The 22,815-nt window shown below is 43.3% G+C and overlaps 1 protein-coding gene across 6 annotated transcripts; it reads left to right on the top strand.

Annotated features, from left to right (window-relative positions):
- Positions 1–13,877: 13,877 nt before the first annotated feature.
- Positions 13,878–22,655, top strand: ociad1 (OCIA domain containing 1). 6 transcript variants are annotated; one of them, XM_046300587.1, is made up of 9 exons: positions 13,878–14,086; positions 14,461–14,545; positions 18,589–18,642; positions 18,740–18,787; positions 18,910–19,039; positions 19,128–19,333; positions 19,583–19,654; positions 21,686–21,772; positions 22,454–22,655. In XM_046300587.1, the coding sequence occupies exons 1-8, from the start codon at positions 14,036–14,038 to the stop codon at positions 21,721–21,723; spliced, it is 684 nt and encodes a 227-aa protein (XP_046156543.1). In that variant the 5' UTR covers positions 13,878–14,035; the 3' UTR covers positions 21,724–21,772; positions 22,454–22,655. The 6 variants fall into 6 exon arrangements, with proteins under 6 accessions (XP_046156543.1, XP_046156541.1, XP_046156546.1 ...); XM_046300585.1 differs by having other exon boundaries at positions 19,583–19,738; XM_046300590.1 differs by lacking the exon at positions 19,583–19,654.
- Positions 22,656–22,815: the final 160 nt, after the last annotated feature.

Below are 22,815 nucleotides of genomic sequence, written 5' to 3'. Positions count from 1 at the left end.
TCTGTTCCGTGTAAAGTGAAACTACAAATACCAGTATACATAAGGTCATCATACAAACGGTTATAAAAAAATATATATATTACAAAAACGATGGAATAAGCCACTGGAAAAACAGCAAGAAACCGTGACACAGACAAATCAGGATAGCAGAAAAGGGCTGGCCATAGTAGCCATCTCAGTGTAAAATATACAGTATCATGAGAAGATGAGCAGACCAATGAGTCACCGACCAAACACATACCAGCCAGTCAGAAAGAGAGTGAAAGGTCAGCACAGACATTCAATGGAAACAGTTGGAACACCCGTTACGCCACAAAACCTCAGCAGTATTTGACAGGCAGCAATACAAACACGCCCGCACACACACACTTACACACGCAAGGTGGAATGATGCCCCATTCTGACAGATAACTGCTTCACACACATACTTGTGAATAACAGATCTAACTTCCTGTTACAACAGAAACTCCAGAAACAAAATGTGTGACCAGACAAACAAGCCCACGAGGGCCCATTTGACCTCCTAGACTGGAGGCTGTATAGCAACACAGCCAGCCAGCCACAGACTAAGCTCCCACTCTATATATAGACCCACAAGCAGCGTAAGTACAGAGTTAGTCATGCATTTCACAGGTAAGGAAATAATGACCATGGACATTTACGGAACTACACACTAGTTGTGAGACGTGCTTAAAATGGTGAACACGCTTTTGTGGGTTGAGTAAGAAGCCTGAACAAAGCCCAACACATTCAGCTGTACCAACCTGAAACACAAACACCACAGGGTTTTCTAGGTCAATTAGGATGCTGATCTCATCTGCAGGTGGATAGAAGTTACTGTAACATCCCGAACTCAGTTAATGTCAAGATACCAGAATGTTTACTTCGATAGAGATACCAGGTTTAGTATCGCGATACTCAATACCAAAACCGTACAAAAGGTTAAAAACAAAATTTTAAAAAGAAATGAAATTAGCCAAAGTCACAGAATGGCACTTGATCCAGACAGATAAGCAAATCTACTGCCCTGTTCAAGTGTTGGGCATCTGTCGTTCAACAGCGTTACATTTGACATTTTTCAGAGACATCCATGTATGCATTAATGAATCAATTACCAAACTATATAAACATAAGGGTAATACTTCATTTGAATGGTAAATCCATTGATAAACTGGGTAAATCAAAGCTTCTTCACAATACAGGTGAATGCATATCTAAAAGGAGTGTGTGCATGCTAGTGGCCTTCACTGATCCACCTGGACCCAAATGGCGAGACCGAATCCAGCACCCAAGCTGGTCCGAATTAGAGGTGATTTTTCAACGCCGATACCGATTATTGGAGGACCAAAAAAGCCGATACCGGTTAAATCTGCAATTTTATTTATTTTTATTTGTAATAATGACAATTACAACAATACTGAATGAACACTTATTTTAATATAATACATCAATAAAATCAATTTAGCCTCAAATAAATAATGAAACATGTTCCATTGGGTTTAAATAATGCAAAAACAAAGTGTTGAAGTAAAAGTGCAATATGTGCTATGTAAGTAAGCTAACATTTCAGTTCCTTGCTCAGAACATGAGAAAGCTGGTGGTTCCTTTTAACATGAGTCTTCAATAATCCCAGGTAAAAAGTTTTAAGTTGTAGTTATTATAGGAATTATAGGACTATTTCCCTCTATACTATTTGTGTTTCATTAACCTTTGACTATTGGATGTTCTTATAGGCACTTTAGTATTGCCAGTGTAACAGTATAGCTTCCGTCCCTCTCCTCCCTGGGCTCGAACCAGCAACACACCAACGACAGCCACCATTGAATCAGCGTTACCCATGCAGAGCAAAGGGAACAACTACTAGAAGGCTCAAAGTGAGTGACGTTTGAAACACTATTAGCGCGCGCTAACTATCTAGCCATTTCACTTGGTTACACCAGCCTCATCTCAGGAGTTGATAGGTTTGAAGTCATAAACAGCGCAATGCTTGACCCACAACGAAGAGCTGCTGGCAAAACGCACGAAAGTGCTGTTCGAATTCATGTTTACGCGCCTGCTTCTGCCTACAACGGCTCAGTCAGATACTTGTATGCTCAGTCAGATTATATGCAACGCAGGACACTCTATATAATATCTAGTAATATCAACCATTTGTAGTTAACTAGTGATTATGATTGTTTTTTTTATAAAATACGTTTAATGCTAGCTAGCAACTTACCTTGGCTTACTGCATTCGCGTAACAGGCAGTCTTCTTGTGGAGTGCAACGAGAGAGAGAGGCCGGTCGTTATTGCGTTGCACTAGTTAACTGAAGGTTGCAAGTTTGGATCCCCCGAGCTGACAAGGTGAAAATCTGTTGTTCTGCCCCTGAACGAGGCAGTTAACCCATCGTTCCTAGGCCGTCATTGAAAATAAGAATGTGTGCTTAACTAACTTGCCTAGTTAAATAAAAGGTTAAATAAATAAAAATAATAATTAAATCTGCGCCCAAAAATACAGATTTCCGATTGTTATGAAAACTTTAAAATCGGCCCTAATTAAAAATCGGCCATTCCGATTAAAAATCTGTCGACCTCTAGTCCGAATCCAAAATTCTAAATAATGTCACAGATTTGGGTTGGAACTGATAAAAGTAGACATAACTGTCTTGTCCAGAAGCCTGTGCATTTCCGAACGCGACTGCTGCAGTAGAGAAAGAGAGAAATTGTATAATTTATGCTGCTGCGGTCTTGCTTTTCACAAGAGTAGAGCGAGAGTAGAGCGTGGCATGTTTAGCTTGCTGTTGGCCGATCATAAGTCATCAAAGCGGCAATAGGCTCCAGTCATAGAGCCTCACTCAGTGTGTGGCAAAAGTTAGGCGATATCTAATCAATGGAAGATGGAATTAAATTGACAATTAAAAGGATAGGCTATAATGACCAACAACCAACATGTAGGCTCCTACTAAATATATTCTAGAGTTATTTGTAATTGTAGTATCACAAACCGCATACACTGCAGCCTCAGTTAGCCTAGCTAGCTAATGTTTGCTAGCTTACCAAACTTTTCGTACAGGTTTGGTGCAGTCCAAGACAGGTATTATGTAATCATATTTGATAAATATCCTAGCTATGGCAGCTCTCGCACTCAGTACGGCCCCTCTCTAGCCCGCTAGAGCGGCACATTTGTCCCTCTCGCGCTTTATCACCTCTGGTTAATAAAGTAGCTTAAAAACACATTTTCTGCTGCTTTCCTCCATCAGATCGGATCTGGATCCGACCAGGTTAATACGGAACGGGTATAAACAAATATTAATGTTCGGGTCAGGGTGGGAAATCCCCAGGTCCATTTTGGATTGGAGCAAACTTTCTGGCCCCGTTGAAGAACTCTAGAGCATGCATTGATTTATTGAGCTTGTTTTAGATGGTTTCTTGGGGCTACAGATGACAAACGATCAATTTCCTTCCCATTTGGAACTTATTTTATTGTACTGATCAACAACATTTGCATAGAAGCTCATTTTATAAAAGTGCACGACGTCTCTTTAACCAACAATGTCATTCACAAGGCAAGAGAGGGGCGGCCTGTTGGAGCCCTATTCAAAGCAAAATGTTTGTCTATGCACCAAATACAACAGGTGTAGTAGACCTTTCAGTGAAATGCTTACTTACAAGCACTTAACTCTATTTGTTAAACTGCATTTTAGATTAAGAAAATCTTATTAAAAAATAAAATCAAAAAGTAAAACAAATTAACAATAAAGCAGTAGCAGCGAGAACAGTTTATGACTTGGGTGACTAGAGTCTGACCATTTTTTTTTACCTTCCTCTGACAGCGCCTAGTATAGAGGTCCTGGATGGCAGGAAGCTTGGCCATAAGATGTACTGGGCCATAAGCACTACCCTCTGTAGCGCCTTACGGTCGGATGCCGAGCAGTTGACATACCAGGCTGTGAGGCAACCGGTCAGGAAGCTCTCGATATTGCATCTGTAGAACTTTGAGGCTCTGGGGACCGATGCCAAATATTTTCAGTTTCCTGAGGGGGAAAAGATGTTGGCGTGCCCTCTTCACAACTATCTTGGTGTGTTTGGACCATGATAGTTCGTTGGTGATGTGGACACCAAGGAACTTCAACTCTTGACCTACTCCACTACAGCCCTGTCGATGTGAATGGGGGCGTGTTCGGCCCACCTTTTCATGTAGTCCACGATCAGCTCCTTTGTCTTGTGCACATTGAGGGAAAGGTTAGCTTCGCTTTCTTGGGCACAGGGATTATGGTGGTCTGCTTGAAACATGTACTGTACACTACCGTTCAAAAGTTTGGGTTCACTTAGAAATGTGCTTTTCTTTCAAAAACAATGACATTTTTTGTCCATTAAAATAGCATCAAATTGATCAGAAATACAGTGTCTTGTGAAAGTATTCGGCCCACTTGAACTTTGCGACCTTTTGCCACATTTCAGGCTTCAAACATAAAAAGATAAAAAAATGTATTTTTTTGTGAAGAATCAACAAGTGGGACACAATCATGAAGTGGAACAACATTTATTGGATATTTCAAACTTTTTTAACAAATCAAAAACTGAAAAATTGGGCGTGCAAAATTATTCAGCCCCTTTACTTTCAGTGCAGCAAACTCTCTCCAGAAGTTCAGTGAGGATCTCTGCATGATCCAATGTTGACCTAAATGACTAATGATGATAAATACAATCCACCTGTGTGTAATCAAGTCTCCGTATAAATGCACCTGCACTGTGATAGTCTCAGAGGTCCGTTAAAAGCGCAGAGAGCATCATGAAGACCAAGGAACACACCAGGCAGGTCCGAGATACTGTTGTGAAGAAGTTTAAAGCCGGATTTAGATACAAAAAGATTTCCCAAGCTTTAAACATCCCAAGGAGCACTGTGCAAGCGATAATATTGAAATGGAAGGAGTATCAGACCACTGCAAATCTACCAAGACCTGGCCGTCCCTCTAAACTTTCAGCTCATACAAGGAGAAGACTGATCAGAGATGCAGCCAAGAGGCCCATGATCACTCTGGATGAACTGCAGAGATCTACAGCTGAGGTGGGAGACTCTGTCCATAGGACAACAAATCAGTCGTATTTTGCACAAATCTGGCCTTTATGAAAGAGTGGCAAGAAGAAAGCCATTTCTTAAAGATATCCATAAAAAGTGTTGTTTATAGTTTGCCACAAGCCACCTGGGAGACACACCAAACATGTGGAAGAAGGTGCTCTGGTCAGATGAAACCAAAATGGAACTTTTTGGCAACAATGCAAAACGTTATGTTTGGCGAAAAGCAACACAGCTCATCACCCTGAACACACCATCCCCACTGTCAAAAATGGTGGTGGCAGCATCATGGTTTGGGCCTGCTTTTCTTCAGCAGGGACAGGGAAGATGGTTAAAATTGATGGGAAGATGGATGGAGCCAAATACAGGACCATTCTGGAAGAAAACCTGATGGAGTCTGCAAAAGACCTGAGACTGGGACGGAGATTTGTCTTCCAACAAGACAATGATAGTCAAAGTCCAGACCTGAATCCAATCGAGAATCTGTGGTAAGAACTGAAAACTGCTGTTTACAAATGCTCTCCATCCAACCTCACTGAGCTCGAGCTGTTTTGCAAGGAGGAATGGGAAAAAATGTCAGTCTCTCGATGTGCAAAACTGATAGACATACCCCCAAGCGACTTACAGCTGTAATCGCAGCAAAAGGTGGCACTACAAAGTAGCACACCCAATTTTTCAGGTTGTTATTTGTTAAAGTTTGAAATATCCAATAAATGTCGTTCCACTTCATGATTGTGTCCCACTTGTTGTTGATTCTTCACAAAAAAATACAGTTTTATATCTTTATGTTTGAAGCCTGAAATGTGGCAAAAGGTCGCAAAGTTCAAGGGGGCCGAATACTTTCACAAGGCACTGTACATTGTAGACATTGGTTAATGTTATAAATTACTATTGTAGCTGGAAACAGCAGATTTTTTATGGAATATCTACATAGGTGTAGAGGTCCATTATCAGCAACCTTCACTCCTGTGTTCCAATGGCACGTTGTGTTAGCTAATCCAAGTTTATATCATTTAAGAAAAGGCTAACTGATCATTAGAAAACCATTTTGCAATTATGTTACCACAGCTGAAAACTGTTGTTCTGATTAAACACGCAATACAACTGGCCTTCTTTAGACTAGTTGAGTATCTGGAGCATCAGCATTTGTGGGTTCGAATACAGGCTCAAAATGGCCAGAAACAAAAGACCTTTCTTCTGAAACTCATCAGTCTATTCTTGTTCTGAGAAATGAAGGCTATTCCAGTTTCTTGCCAAGAAACTGAAGATCTCGTATAACGCTGTGTACTACTCCCCTCAGAGAACAGTGCAAACTGTCTCTAACCAGAATAGAAATAATGGGAGGCCCAGGTGCACAACTGAGCAAGAGGACAAGTACAGTGTCGAGTTTGAGAAATGGACGCCTCACAAGTCCTCAACTGGTAGCTTAATTAAACAGTACTCGCAAAACACCCGTCTCAACGTCAACCAACAGTGAGTGTTTGCCACAAAAAAATTGTGTTTCAGTAATATTTTTGATAAAGAAATTAACACTGGCCGATGAATGTGTATCACGGATAAAATCTAACAGAAGTACCGAAAGAAACAAATTCTAGTACCGAACCGTTTTTCATGTTCTAGTATCGAATGTTTTGTGCAACACTAGATCTCAGCATTGGTGCACAGTCACGACTGGGACGAATAGGACAAAATAAGAACTAACTATATCTTGTACACCCGCACTAAATGAAAGGCTTTTTTCCTGCGTAATCACAACCGTCGTATGGAGCAGAACACTAGATTATCCTGACAGATAAGGCCTTCATGCAACTGCCCTAACAGGACCACTTGTTTGCGTGTTTTAGAAAGCTCTTCCTCACAACCAGTTTGATTTCTAAAGAGAGCTCATGTGAAACCTAGTACACAGCCCCTGAAAGCTCCAGTCCAAACACACAGGCACACTCTGTATGCAGTGAGAGAGGAACGGAGTTGGCTTTCCTTGGGCCGAGGACCGGGTGGTTTCTTTGGTGAAGTCAGTCCCAAACATCAATTATCCTGCTCCAAACCAGTTCTCCCTACCCAAAGCCAAAAATAATATGCCTCGGTAAGGCCCCATTATAGGCTATTTCTAGCTGAACTCAATTCACATTTGATTATTACAGAACACTTTGAATGCATCCAAAGACAAAGGATTGCTCATTTTAGGATGACTATAACTAAAGGATGGGGGCTTGTCTGATGAACAGCTATTTAACCTCTTTTTAAAGTTGCTTAGCGGCAGTACCTTTAAAATCAGAGTAACTTGCATGGCTTGCAGTTTAACATGTTCTTTATTTTTGCCACCGGATAATGACTGCAGCAGTTCAGGTTAATAATTTAGCACCAAGCAAACAGACACACCACCAACCTTTTCAGTTAGGTTTAGCAGATAATTTGGCAACAGATCCAGTCTCACCATCACCAGGCAGGCAAAAATAAGGCTGTAATTCAGTAGGTAATAAGAATATAGCTGTATAGTTCACACAGGAAATCCAGGGTTTCCTGTAAGTGCTCTTGATAAGGCAGTAGGTGAAATGTTGAGGTCGTAGATCAGCCAGATGCAGGTGTTACAGAGTCAACAACAAGCAAGGCAAGATAACGATATTTGTGCAGCCTTGAACTCCATGAAGGTAAACACTGGGAAGTCTAATTTGTTTTACCAGATGGCAGACGTGCAAAAGAGTCAGTCAGTTGGTCAGTACAGGGACAAAGCAGTAAGAGAGGAAAGGGACAACAGTGTCAGTCTGATGGGACAGGAGACACAGTGAGGCACCAGACTCATTAAGAGAAATGCTTGACTGCACAGCTCTTATCTGGCTCATATAAACCTAACCATCACACTATGCAGTGATAAGAGTGACCAATGACTCTCCTCTGGCTCATCCTGAGAAGAGACACATCCATGGTTTGACAGGGGAACCACTCAGAGACCAGCTCCATCCCTTCACTCAATGACATTAATGTCTTCCAGGATTAACCCAAAAACATACATTCCCCGGAATTATGCCCTGGGTAATCGCAGATAGATGCCCCTTTGCAATTTAGAAGGATTCCCTGCCATTCCTATGCAGAGGCCCAGTGGGTGCGTGCACAATGCGAACACATCTGGACAGCAGTCAGAGGCTAATCCCTGAAGGGGGAGGTTGAGAGGATCAGTCAACCACACAGAGAGACATGTATGGGTTGGGGCAGAGAGGGGGTTCATCACTTTCTTAAATATGACCACAACAAACCAGCCTTCTGTCCTGACCATGACAGTGATCTAACCCATTTTATTCAACAATTTTACATAAGATGTAAGCATTATCATCAATTTTATGTAAGATGTAGCCTAAGTACCATAGTCATCTAAATATTGCAATGATAAGCAAAACATGTTTTTTTTAAAGCTGCTTTAATACTTTGACCCTTTCATTAAACACTAGGATGTTACATGTTAACAGTGGAATGGTAAACATTGGCTGGCCTGGTGAATGACAATGTCAAACTGAAATTCACCCTTTGCATCTGCCTGCTGGCCTCTGATGTAATTGAATATGTTTACGCAACAACACAAAAAGCACCAAAGTCCTTGGATCAAGTGGTTACTGATTATTCAGAGCATGTACCCCAAGAGCATGTGTTCACCTATATTGAAAAATGTAGGCGCAAAATGAAATTTAGGGGCACAATGAAAAAGATTTGAGGTAATACAACCAGAATCATTTTTCTAGGTGCACTGCTGCTCCTAAATTTATTGCGAGTAAAATGGTCACACTGTAGAGCCCTGACTCATTTGGGAGTGACACACAGACTTTTTTCTCCAGATGAGAAGTGTATTGCAAAGGCCCCAGGGTCTGAAATGGTTCAGCTCTCTCCACCTCCTGGTTCATTGCAGACTGACCAGATTTCTCTCTGTGTTGCCATTTTACAGCTACAGAAAACAAGAACAAACTCCTCATTGTGTGTCTATTCTCCCTTTGCTGTACAAACACACCAAAAGAGAGGCAATGGACAGGCTATTGCCAATATATTGTGATTGATCTTTACTGAGCAGTGTGTGTACTGCCACCGTTTTCACAGATGCTGTAAGGATGTGACCTAATTTAAGAGGTGGACAAAAACAGCTGTTAAACAGGACAAATGCAATTTGGCCTTTGCCGTAATTACACACAGAATAAATTGTGCCCAGGAGCAATCACAGAATGTTAGCTATTACAGTGCTGATTAACTTTAAATATAATGCCTACAGAACAGAGGAAGAGTGAGCAAACACCCAGCAATGATATTTGAGAATCCAATATTTTGGGGGAAGATTTCCTTTCCTGGTTGTTGGGCTACATAGGTAATGGAGACAACTTTGGGGTACATTGGCATGACAAAGGCAACTAATGTCCGAGTAAGTAAGGTACAGCTGTATAATATACAAGTGTATATGGATATTTGCTGATTAACCGCACTAAGTAACGTTAGTTGTATCCTAGTATTAGACTACCTGCCAAGTTAGGTGTAAAGTCAAATCAAAGCAGGGTCGTTGACCATGCTCTAACTTGCCTCGCCTGTGTGATTGCAGCTTGCCTCCTCAAAAACGAATTTCAGTGGCATAGCATGGTGACAGGAACACCTACGACGTAAATCAACGGATAGACACAGTGGCAAAACAAAAGACGCAAGGGGGGTTTTATCAAATTATTGGTACTGTACATGAGCCAACAACAGTTAGCTTGCTATGATTGCCATTGTGCTGTGTCTTCAATATCGCCAACGTCGTAGCTAGCAAGCGAGTTGGTCACGTTAGATATAACTAACTAGCTAGCCAGCCTAGTTTCCTTTAATTGGCTGTCTAGCTAGAGCTGGTTAATGTTAACCAACTGACAACGGTAACATTCATTTGGCTTCCTTCCTGTCCAGTATTTGAGTACTTCTGGGTTTGCCAAATCCTGATATGGTTAGCTAATAACACATAGCTAGCAAGACAGATATCTAACGTTACCCAACTATGCTAGCTAGTATCGAAGCACTTCCATAGCTTATCAATTTATCCGAAACGGCAAACTGCTCGCTACCAAAAGCTAGGTCTGCTAACTTTAATAAATTAGCTATTTGGTAGGACCTTGTATTTCAAATCTCGGCCGAGCTTACCTTTTTAAAGTACGCTTAGCTTGTTTGCTAGCAATCCAACTCCTCTGGCATGCTAAAATTATAGCTTTTTCCAACAGTGTCAGTGAAACTTCGCTGGGATCGCAAATGAGATATTTCAGTATGTGTCCTCACCTTCCTTTCCCATCCGTTATTTTTATGGAACGCTCTTTTAATTTTTTTTACAGATCTAAACTCGTCTTATAGCAACTATCCTCGTTGACAGATTGGTAAACAATTTTGCGGTTTGTGTTGTCTGAAATGAGCGTACCACTGTCAAAATGTTGGCAATATGCCCCGCCCTTTGCATTATATGATTGGTTCAAATTGTTTACACCTACATTGTATAAATTATTTTATTTGTTGTTCAGGCTCTGGCAATCTTACAGCTCTGCATTGATTGGATGGCGTTCCGATGAGTAGACTGGACGCGGTAAGGTGCTTTTCACATTGACAGGTTGATCACATATAGTGTCCCGCTTCAATCACACCGACAGTGTTATGACGCAAAATGGTATGCAGCATCATCTGGATATGTGTGCAACACAAGTTCAACATTCACCTTCTGCTACCATTTCTGTCAAGACATCTAAGCATACAGTTTGATGCATAAGTTTGATAAATATTATGTATGCAACACACAGAAGGCACTGCAATTGCCTCTGCAATGCAATTGCGCAAGGCAAACGCAGCTTTCCATTGGAAATGAATGCACTTCGGGTGTACCAAAATGCAATAACACTATCGGTGTGATCAAGACCCTCCCCCATCCTCCAAGCCCACCCAACCCCATCCGACCTTACACTTTAGGACCTTCAATCATACGATTATTGTAATAATAATAAATAATAATAATAATATATGCCATTTAGCAGACACTTTTATCCAAAGCGACTTACAGTCATGTGTGCATACATTCTACGTATGGGTGGTCCTGGGGATCGAACCCACTACCCTGGCGTTACAAGCGCCATGCTCTACCAACTGAGCTACAGAAGGTACCTATAAATGTGAAAGTTGACCAACCGAAGGGGAAGATTCCCAGTGTTTGTCATGCACTTCGTTTGTTGCGACTTAGACAGGATGGCGTAAGAGTTGTGTGTTCTTTTGTGTTTTGATGTTGAGCCGTTGCTGGACAAAGTGATGTTACAGGATATCTTATATACTCTAGGAACTTTTGTGCCGAATACATTACATTGTTACAGGTGTCAAGCTTATGGGAATGTGGAAGCAGTGTGTAGGAGGAGATTCCTAGGTGTTAGAAGTGTGCAGAAAGGCATGAGACAAAGGAATGTGTAACATTGGGGAAAGTAGTGATATGTGTTAATTAAACGGGTGCCCATGGGGCTGGGGATCAGAAATGTCCAGTGTGAGAAAGGCAGGTGGAGGTTTCCAGGGTTAGAGTAGCACAGAAGTTGTCGTATGCTGAGGCAGTGAAGAAAGTAGAGGAAGATGGGTCAAGGGGGAGGGATCCTGAGAGGAGTGGTGTGAGTAGTAGATCTGTACCAGTATAGAGGGATAGGCCAACAAGTCATTTCAGGCTGTTTACATTTACATTTAAGTCATTTAGCAGACGCTCTTATCCAGAGCGACTTACAAATTGGTGCATTCACCTTATGACATCCAGTGGGACAGTCACTTAACAATAGTGCATCTAAAACTTAGGGGGGGTGGGGTGAGAGGGATTACTTATCCTATCCTAGGTATTCCTTAAAGAGGTGGGGTTTCAGGTGTCTCCGGAAGGTGGTGATTGACTCCGCTGTCCTGGCGTCGTGAGGGAGTTTGTTCCACCATTGGGGGGCCAGGGCAGCGAACAGTTTTGACTGGGCTGAGCGGGAGCTGTACTTCCTCAGTGGTAGGGAGGCGAGCAGGCCAGAGGTGGATGAACGCAGTGCCCTTGATCAGAGCCTGGAGGTACTGAGGTGCCGTTCCCCTCACAGCTCCGTAGGCAAGCACCATGGTCTTGTAGCGGATGCGAGCTTCAACTGGAAGCCAGTGGAGAGAACGGAGGAGCGGGGTGACGTGAGAGAACTTGGGAAGGTTGAACACCAGACGGGCTGCGGCGTTCTGGATGAGTTGAAGGGGTTTAATGGCACAGGCAGGGAGCCCAGCCAACAGCGAGTTGCAGTAATCCAGACGGGAGATGACAAGTGCCTGGATTAGGACCTGCGCCGCTTCCTGTGTGAGGCAGGGTCGTACTCTGCGGATGTTGTAGAGCATGAACCTACAGGAACGGGCCACCGCCTTGATGTTGGTTGAGAACGACAGGGTGTTGTCCAGGATCACTCCAAGGTTCTTGGCGCTCTGGGAGGAGGACACAATGGAGTTGTCAACCGTGATGGCGAGATCATGGAACGGGCAGTCCTTCCCCGGGAGGAAGAGCAGCTCCGTCTTGCCGAGGTTCAGCTTGAGGTGGTGATCCGTCATCCACACTGATATGTCTGCCAGACATGCAGAGATGCGATTCGCCACCTGGTCATCAGAAGGGGGAAAGGAGAAGATTAATTGTGTGTCGTCTGCATAGCAATGATAAGAGAGACCATGTGAGGTTATGACAGAGCCAAGTGACTTGGTGTATAGCGAGAATAGGAGAGGGCCAAGAACAGAGCCCTGGGGGACACCAGTGGTGAGAGCGCGTGGTGAGGAGACAGATTCTCGCCACGCCACCTGGTAGGAGCGACCTGTCAGGTAGGACGCAATCCAAGCGTGGGCCGCGCCGGAGATGCCCAACTCGGAGAGGGTGGAGAGGAGGATCTGATGGTTCACAGTATCGAAGGCAGCCGATAGATCTAGAAGGATGAGAGCAGAGGAGAGAGAGTTAGCTTTAGCAGTGCGGAGCGCCTCCGTGATACAGAGGAGAGCAGTCTCAGTTGAATGACTAGTCTTGAAACCTGACTGATTTGGATCGAGAAGGTCATTCAGAGAGAGATAGCGGGAGAGCTGGCCAAGGACGGCACGTTCAAGAGTTTTGGAGAGAAAAGAAAGAAGGGATACTGGTCTGTAATTGTTGACATCGGAGGGATCGAGTGTAGGTTTTTTCAGAAGGGGTGCAACTCTCGCTCTCTTGAAGACGGAAGGGACGTAGCCAGCGGTCAGGGATGAGTTGATGAGCGAGGTGAGGTAAGGGAGAAGGTCTCCGGAAATGGTCTGGAGAAGAGAGGAGGGGATAGGGTCAAGCGGGCAGGTTGTTGGGCGGCCGGCCGTCACAAGACGCGAGATTTCATCTGGAGAGAGAGGGGAGAAAGAGGTCAGAGCACAGGGTAGGGCAGTGTGAGCAGAACCAGCGGTGTCGTTTGACTTAGCAAACGAGGATCGGATGTCGTCGACCTTCTTTTCAAAATGGTTGACGAAGTCATCTGCAGAGAGGGAGGAGGGGGGGAGGGGGCGGAGGATTCAGGAGGGAGGAGAAGGTGGCAAAGAGCTTCCTAGGGTTAGAGGCAGATGCTTGGAATGAGATTGGCCTGAGATAGGACTATATATAGTTAAATAGTGGAGTTGGGTGGTGAGTGTGTAGTGTTAGATGGTAGAGTATTTGTTTATTTATTTGAATTATTTTCAAGCAATGCATAAGGGAAGTATACTCCAGTCTAGTAGGTGGCAGTAATGCAACATTTATTGGATGTCAACCGCGTTAAACCTCATCGAAGAAGAAGACTGGGCACGCTTCTTTACGCGTGACGTCTACACTCAGATTTTGCGTAAGACAAACGCCTTCTGATTTCAACAGCTTCCCTGCTTTGAGGTCATTTTTGAAGTTTCAATTGATTCCCGTTACACATGCACATAACCTCGAAATAATGGTGTAGAAAATTTTTCTCAGTGCCTCAATTTATTTTCTAGTCATGTCACAAACGTCAATGGGATTCACTGATCAACAACAACAAGGGGCTCAGGTACAGTAACAAGCTAACAGTAGCTAGCTAACCGCTAGTTAGCTTTCTGCGGATTAGCTTGCTAGTTAAAGTAAAATGGCTTGCCAAACAAACAGTTTTCCCGAGCTAGCTACAACAGCACTTTCTAGTCGCTAACTCAAACATGAGTAATTAGCAAGTTAATCAAGTAGTACTGTAGTAATACTATCGTCGATAACGCTACTACGCGATGCAATGTATTTAGCTAAAGTTCGCATTTCAACCACTCACTACAGTAGACGACTGGCGTATGTAGTGCAGTGGAAAAGTAGAACACGACAGAGTTGAGTTTAATCTGCTATGTATATGTTATCTAGCTAATTACAATTGCTACATTTCTGTACCCTGTATAACAGAGTCAAGTTGGGGCACCCTACATTCCCACGGAGGAGGAGAAGAGAGTGTTTCGGGAATGCAACCAAGAGAGCTTTTGGTACAGATGTAAGTCATGCTACAACATAAGGTTGTGTTCCAAATAGCACCCTATTCCCAAGCCCTAATCATGACTCTGTTTCATTACACGTAAGTCATTGGACGAAGGCTTCTTCTGTACAGGGAGTTTTAAGAGCGTGACGCTCTGTCTAAAAATTAACACGCATTGCTTGCTATATGTTTCTGGAAGCATGAAAGCCCATTTATGCTTGCTCTGGCAATGCGATATGGAATGTCCATACCAAGCATTTGACGCAACCGCGGTGCCTCCGGATGCTTGTAGAGGCCAAACAGCTGCGTACTGCATTGCGCCGTGCGTCACAAATGTTGTAACGATGCAGAGGGATCCGTAATGGAGTTCTGCTACCCGACAGGGTAGCGTTATAAATGGGGTTAACGCTAGGTATCAATGACTTGATCACTAACATTCTGAAGCTGAGCTGCATTTACGGCCTCTGCAGAAATCAAGGCATTCATGCTTCGCGGAGCAGCGCAGAGCTGTTGTGAAGGAAGTTGGTGTTTATTCAGTAACTCACACCCCCATTTACCCTCAACCAATCATGTAAATGCAGAGCTTTACAGAGCCCGCCGCATTTTAAAACAATTTTGGAGGCGCACAGCGATGTGGTACAGCACTCGATATGGACTCTGTATGCCTCCGGAGGCTCCGCAATTGTGTCACATCCTCCATACTCAGCCTCTTACCACATTCTTGGATCAAGCCAATTTTGGCTTTAAGATCATAACATGGTGTCAGAAGTGCTTAAAACGTCAAATATAAAAAATATAAACGCAACATGCAACAATTGAAAAGGTTTTGCTGAGTTACAGTTCATATAAGTGTAACCGTTTTTTGACTTTACGTCCGTCCCCTCGCCCCGACTTGGGCGCGAACCAGGGACGCTCTGCACACGTCAACAGTCACTCTCAAAGCATCGTTACCCATCGTTCCACAAAAGCCGCGGCCCTTGCAGAGCAAGGGGAACCACCACTTCAAGGTCTCAGAGCAAGTGACGTCACCGATTGAAACGCCACTAGCGCGCACCACTGCTAACTAGCTAGCCATTTCACATCGGCTACATAAGGAAATCAGCCAATTTAAATTAATTAATTAAGCCCTAATCTATCGATTTCACATGACTGGGCATAAACACAGCCATGGGTGGACCTGGCTCACAAGTGGGTGGGCCTATGCCCTCCCAGGCCCACCCCAGAGGATCCCACATGTAACGCCGGATGTAGAGGTCCTGGAATACGACTTTCCCAAAGCGGATCCTTTGTTTGGACCACCACCCAGGACATTGGATCTAATCCCGGAGGCTGACCCAAAACAACGTCACCGCAGGAGAGGTAGATGGCGTAGCCTCCTGGTCAAACCTTGAAGGCGTACCCACCACTTCAGGGTATATTACTCACCATTGTCCAGTCTCTAGACGACAAGGTGGATTTAATTAGGGCTAGGGTTGCCTTCCAGAGACAGAGATTGTAACATTCTTTGTTTCACGGAACCATGACTCTCTCGGGATATGTTGTCGGAGTCGGTACAGCCAACTGGTCTCTTCATGCTTCTCTCTGGTAAGAAGGGTGGGGGTGTGCTTCATGTTTAACGACTCATGGAATAATCAGAACAACATACAGGAACTCAGCTCCTTTTGTTCACCTCACCTAGAATTCCTTACAATCAAATGCCGACAACATTATCTCCCAAAATAATGTTAGTTACGGCCGTGTATTACACCCCCCCCCAAGCAGATGTCTCCACAGCCCTCAAGGAACTTCACTGGAATCTATGTAAGCTGCAAACCATATATCCTGAGGCTGCATGTATTGTAGCTGGGGATTTTAACAAAGCTAATTTGAGAACAAGGCTACCTAAATTCTATCAGCACATTGACTGTAGCACTCGTGCGAGCAATACACTGGACCACTCCTACACTGACCTCCGCAATGCATACAAGGACCTCCCTTCGACAAATCCGACCAGGACTCCATTTTGCTCCTAATGTCCTATAGGCAGAAACTCAAACAGGATATACCTGTAACTAGAACCATTAAACACTGGTCTGCTCAATCGGAATCCACGCTTCAAGATTGTTTTGATCATGCAGACTGGAAAATGTTCCGGGAAGCCTCGAAGAATAACATTGATTTATACGCTGACTTGGTGAGTGAGTTTATAAGGAAGTGCATTGAAATGTTGTATCCACTGTGACTATGAAAACCTACCCTAACCAGAAACCGTGGATAGATGGCGGCATTTGCGCAAAACTGAAAGCGTAAACCACTGCATTCAACCATGGAAAGTTGTCTGGGGATATGGCCGAATATAAACAGTGTAGTTATTCCTTCCAAGGCAATCAAACAAGCGAAATGTCAGTTTAGGAACAAAGTGGAGTCATAATTCAACGGCTCAGTCACAAGACATATGTGGTAGGGTCTACAGGCAATTACGGACTACAAAAAGAAAACCATGCGTTCTTCCATTCATGGTCCAGTGGGATTCCTTTCTCTAATATCTCTGGCAGAGCTGCTAAACGCAGCGATCGTGTGACAGGAAGGAACAGTTAATGGCTTTACTAACGGAGGAAGTCCATAATGATTTCGGCTTTTGGGCAGGGCAGGGCAGGGCGGGCCTTAAATTTGGCAGAAGCAATTGGGCCTGTGTTGGGCAGGGCAGAGCCTGAACGTAGCGAGTGTGGCTAAAATAAGTATGAATGCTCTTACTAATGCGGAGGCAGCCTCGCAGTACATTTAACATTACATTTAAGTCATTTAGCAGACGCTCTTATCCAGAGCGACTTACAAATTGGTGCATTCACCTTATGACATCCAGTGGAACAGTCACTTTACAATAGTGCATCTAAATCTTAAAGGGGGGGGGTGAGAGGGATTACTTATCCTATCCTAGGTATTCCTTAAAGAGTTGGGGTTTCAGGTGTCTCCGGAAGGTGGTGATTGACTCCGCTGTCCTGGCGTCGTGAGGGAGTTTGTTCCACCATTGGGGGGCCAGAGCAGCGAACAGTTTTGACTGGGCTGAGCGGGAGCTGTGCTTCCTCAGTGGTAGGGAGGCGAGCAGGCCAGAGGTGGATGAACGCAGTGCCCTTGTTTGGGTGTAGGGCCTGATCAGAGCCTGGAGGTACTGAGGTGCCGTTCCCCTCACAGCTCCGTAGGCAAGCACCATGATGCAACAGGACAACGAGCCAAAACACAAGTAAACAACAACAGAATGGCTTCAACAGGAGAAAATATGCCTTCTGTAGTGGCCCAGTCAGAGTCCTGACCTCAACCCGATTGAGATGCTGTGGCAGGACCTCGAAAGCTGTTCACACCAGACGTCCCAAGAATATTGCTGAACTGAAACAGTTTTGTAAAGAGGAACGGTCCAAAATTCCTCCTGACCGTTGTGCAGGTCTGATCTGCAACGACAGAAAACGTTTGGTTGAGGTTATTGCTGCCAAAGGAGGGTCAACTAGTTATTAAATCCAGGAGTTCACATACTTTCTCCACCCTGCATTATGAATGTTTACACGGTGTGTTCAATAAAGACATGAACACAGAGTTGTTTATGTGTTATTTGTTTAAGTAGACTGTTTGTCTATTGTTGTGACCTAGATGAAGATCAGATCAAATTTGATGACCAATTTATGCAGAAATCCAGGTATTTCCAAATGGTTCCCATACTTTTTCTTGCCACTGTGTACTCTACTGGTCAAATGTTTTAGAACACCTAGTTATTCAAGAGTTTTTCTTTATTTTTTACTTTTTTCTACATTGTAGAATAATAGTGAAGACTGTGATATGTGCTTTTTGTCAGTATATATTTAGGCTAGTACATTATATCATCCCCTCATCTGAGCCCACCAACTACGGACCTTCCAAATCCCAATTTAACCACTGATTACACCCCAGGTTTACCCCTTCTGTTTCTCTCTGATTTCTCATTTACTCAAGTTTGTAGCTACTGAAGTGTTTTGAGCATGCATTGTTGAAATAAAGAGTTATAAGGATGTATAGATTCTGTATGCACTAATCACACCATTATGTATTCACAGCCCTTCCATTAACTGCTGTGGCAGTGTCTGTAGCTCAAGCACTCGTTATGAAAGGTATGTTTAATGCTCAGTCCAGTGAGATTGTAATTCAAATATCAGCCTCTAATGCCTTTCATTGGGTTAGAAAGTAAAGTCAATCTCTCCCTTTCAGGAGTCCTTGCACCCTCACCACGATTTGGTTCCCTGCCTAAAGTAGCTAGTAAGTGAAGGCTGAATATGAGGCTTTTCAGTGTCCTGCTGTAATTCAAAATGTGTATGTATATGTACCAGTGTCATGTCTATGGGAATATTCACTTTTGTGTGCGTGGTGTCTATTTTCAGTTGCTGGTCTGTTTGGGTACATTGGTGGGAAGATCTCTTACACAAAGATATGTCAGGAGAAGTTCAAAAATCTGGAGAATTCCCCATTGGGTGAAGCCCTAAGACAAGGACAACGTCATATCCCTCAACAGTTAGTATTGCATCTAATCTCCTTTCCCCATTGTGGTAACTGGTTAATGTTTTGACATCTTACCAAGTTACATTTTCATTGGAACCAGGTTTGCTCCTCAGAACCCATCAGAGTTGGGAGATCCTAACCAGGCTTTTTTTGAACAAGCCTCCCAGTCAGTGGCGGAACCTCGCACCCAAGCAGACTCCTTCAGCTACCCTAGTGACTTCTCCTATAGTGATCAGGGTGCTCTGTTGAGCCCTCCCCTCAGTGAGTCTGACCCCACAGGAGCTGCAGCTGATGTCAACCAACCAGGTATGGACATCAGGATTTACATGTTGTTATTACAGACATGGATAATACTCTCTCACTCATCCTTGTTTTATTCTCAGAATTGTCTTCAAGATGAATGTTATTTAGTTTAAGTAAAGAGAGCATTTGAGAACATTATCTCACTTTTGAATCAGCTGTGGTTGGAATTCTACAGATTTTGTATTGTCCCTGGCCGGACGCCTTGAATAGCAGTTTTCTCTGAAAGGTTTCCTCCCCTCACTGCCTTTTTAGTCCCTCCTTACTTGGATGATGAGACTCCCAAAAAGAGACCAACCCTGTACGAGGACCTACGAAGCAGAAACCGTGAGAACTATGAGGTTACCCTGACCCAAAAGGCAGACATTCTGCTCAAGTCCCCGGCTGAAACACCTGTTCCGAAGAGAGATGGTGATTCATTCCCCACAGAGATCTGTTGTTATTGGGACTATTTACATATGGTGCTTACAATGGGGGTATGATTATTCAGTGTCAACAACAGTGCTCACATACTTGGACATCAGTGTCTTTGGCCAGAGCAGGGGGTCTGTATCAAGGAACATGTATCAAAGATACGCTAACATTTGCTTTTTAGTTTGTAGCAATAATTAGCCATGCAGGCTGCCTCACATCCAGCCGTGATTGGGAGTCCCATAGGGCGGCGCACAATTGGCACAGCGTCGCCCGGGTTTGGCCGGGGTAGTCATTGTAAATAAGATTTTTTCTTAACTGACTTGCCTAGTTAAATAAAGGTTAAATAAATGTTTTTTTAAATGTAGCCTTTTATAATTGTTGAATTAAACAAACACAATATTCCGGGTGCATTAGTGAACTACATTGCATAGACATACAGTACCAGTCAAAAGTTTTCACACCTACTCATTCCAGGGTTTTTCTTTATTTTTACTATTTTCTACATTGTAGAATAATAGTGAAGACATCAAAACTAACACATATGGAATCATGTAGTAAACCAAACCGTGTTAAATAAATAAAAATGCATTTTTATATTTGAGATTCTTGAAAGTAGCCACCCTTTGCCTTGATGACAGCTTTGCACACACTTGGCGTTCTCGCAACTTGCTTCACCTGAAATGCTTTTCCAACAGTCTTGAAGGAGTTTCCACATATGCTGAGCCCTTGTTGGCTGATTTGCCTTTACTCTGCGGTCCAACTCATCCCAAACCATCTCAAATGGGTTGAGGTCGGGTGATTGTGAAGGCCAGGTCATCTGATGCAGCACTCCTCCTTGGTCAAATAGCCCTTAAACAGCCTGGAGGTGTGTTGGGTCATTGTCCTGTTGAAAAACAAATGATAGTCCCACAAAGCGCAAACCAGATGCGATGGGGTATCGCTATCGGAATGCTGTGGTAGCCATGCTGGTTGTGTGCCTTGAATTCTAAATAAATCCCAGACAGTGTCACCAGCAAAGCACTCCCACACCATCACACCTCCTCCTCCATGCTTCAAGGTGGGAACCACACATACGGAGATCATCGGTTCACCTACTCTGTGTCTCACAAAGACACTGCATTTGGAACCAAAAATCTCAAATTTGGACTCATCAGACTGAAGGACAGATTTCCACCAGCCTAATGCCCATTGCTCGTGTTCCTTGGTTCAAGCAAGTCGCTCCTTCTTATTGGTGTCCTTTAGTAGTGGTTTCTTTGCAGCAATTCAACCATGAAGGCCTGATTTCACACAGTCTCTGAACAGTTGATGTTGAGATGTGTCTGTTACTTGAACTCAGTGAAGCATTTATTTGGGCTGGTCGTATAATTACACTAACTTTTAACAAAGCACACCTGTTCATTGAAATGCATTCCAGGTGACTACCTCATGAAGCTGGTTAAGATAATGGCTCCCTAGTGGCGCAGCGGTTTAAGGCACTGCATCTCAGTACTTGAGGCGTCACTACTGACACCCTTGTTCGATTCCATGCTGTATCACAACCGGCTGTGATTGGGAGTCCCATAGGGCGGTGCTCAATTGGCCCAGCATCGTCCGTGTTTGGCCGGTGTAGGTTGTCATTGTAAATAAGAATTTGTTCTTAACTGACTTGTGTAGTTAAATCAAAAAATATATAAATAAAGTTTTGTTTTTTAAATACAGAGTGTGTGCAAAGCTGTCATCAAGGCAAAGGGTGGCTACTTTGAAGAATCTCAAATATAACATTTTGATGTAACTTTTTTTGGTTATAACATGATTCCGTATGTGTAATTTCGTAGTTTTGATGTCTTCACTATTCTACAATGTAGAAAATAGTAAAAATAAATCAACTCTGGAATGAGTAGGTGTCCAAATATTTTGACTGGGACTGTATGTCTGATTCTCTGTATGGTTATTTTGTCTCCACAGTGAAAAAGAACCAATATGGAGATGCATGGGACGAGTGAAGAGTCTGCTTCAGGAGCCAGTGATCAGCTTCTGCACCAGGAGAAGAAGGCAAGAGGGCACATGTAGTATACACAAGACCTCTGCTTTTTATGCAGTCATGCTCTAGAAATCTGAAATGCTATAGAAATCTGTTTGACGTTTCCGAAGTGATGAATGCAAAATATATATTGTCAAAAGGTTAACATGAATAGCAGCTTTCTAGAATTGTCCAATGCAGTTGAATGCAGCCAACAAGCTTACCACTGTGTATCAGTGGAGGCTGCTGAGGGGAGGACTGCTCATAATAATGGCTGGAATGGAGTCAATCGAATGGTCTCAAACACGTCTCTATTCCAGCCGTTATACTTCATTTCCAGCCATTATTATGAGCCATCCTCCTATCAGCAGCCTTCTCTGCTAAGTTTCCATCCCGTCATTTTAGCATTGTAACTGGGTCTTATTCAAATGTGAATGTTCAGTATTACCAGTGAGCTCATACTATTTTGAAGGTTTATCTGTAAGTCCTAAATTAATATAATTGAATATGTCCATTTGGTGTTATCTGGACCGTATCTGGCATCAGATTATTGCGTTGAGGGTGGCAGATCAGATTATAATGCTATATGATGTAAAAGCAGAATGTTGAGGGCCTCTTTGAAGACCATCTTAGCACAGGTGGACATCTGAAGGTTTAGTTTGGCAGGGTGTTGTCTCAGTAATAATGGATAGGTCCCCTTGTTTTTTCCCCAGCGGTGTCAAAAGTAACACAAAAGCTGCGTTGACTGAGATGTCCTCCAGGACCAAGCTTACCCAGATTCTCTGGTCTGTTGACTTTTCAGCAAGGTGTGGCGGCAGACATAACAAAAAATAGCACTGTGTAACACATCTCTTTCCTTCTGTTTATGTTTTGTCAAACAACTGTGTGTTGATTATTAAATCATAGCCAAATTGGTTTCGGTGTGCCGGCTGTAGTCATCTCTCATTTATGCTCTATACCAGGGATCATCAACTAGATTCAGCCCCGGGCCAATTATTATTATATTTTCTTGAGATGGTCAGGGGGCCGGAACATAATCACAAGTAATTTGCTTGCAGACTGTAAGAACCCCAAA

The sequence above is a fragment of the Oncorhynchus gorbuscha genome, linkage group LG15 (genome assembly GCF_021184085.1).
Source record: "Oncorhynchus gorbuscha isolate QuinsamMale2020 ecotype Even-year linkage group LG15, OgorEven_v1.0, whole genome shotgun sequence".
NCBI lineage: Eukaryota > Metazoa > Chordata > Actinopteri > Salmoniformes > Salmonidae > Oncorhynchus > Oncorhynchus gorbuscha.
This window is presented reverse-complemented; position numbering and strand designations above follow the sequence as displayed.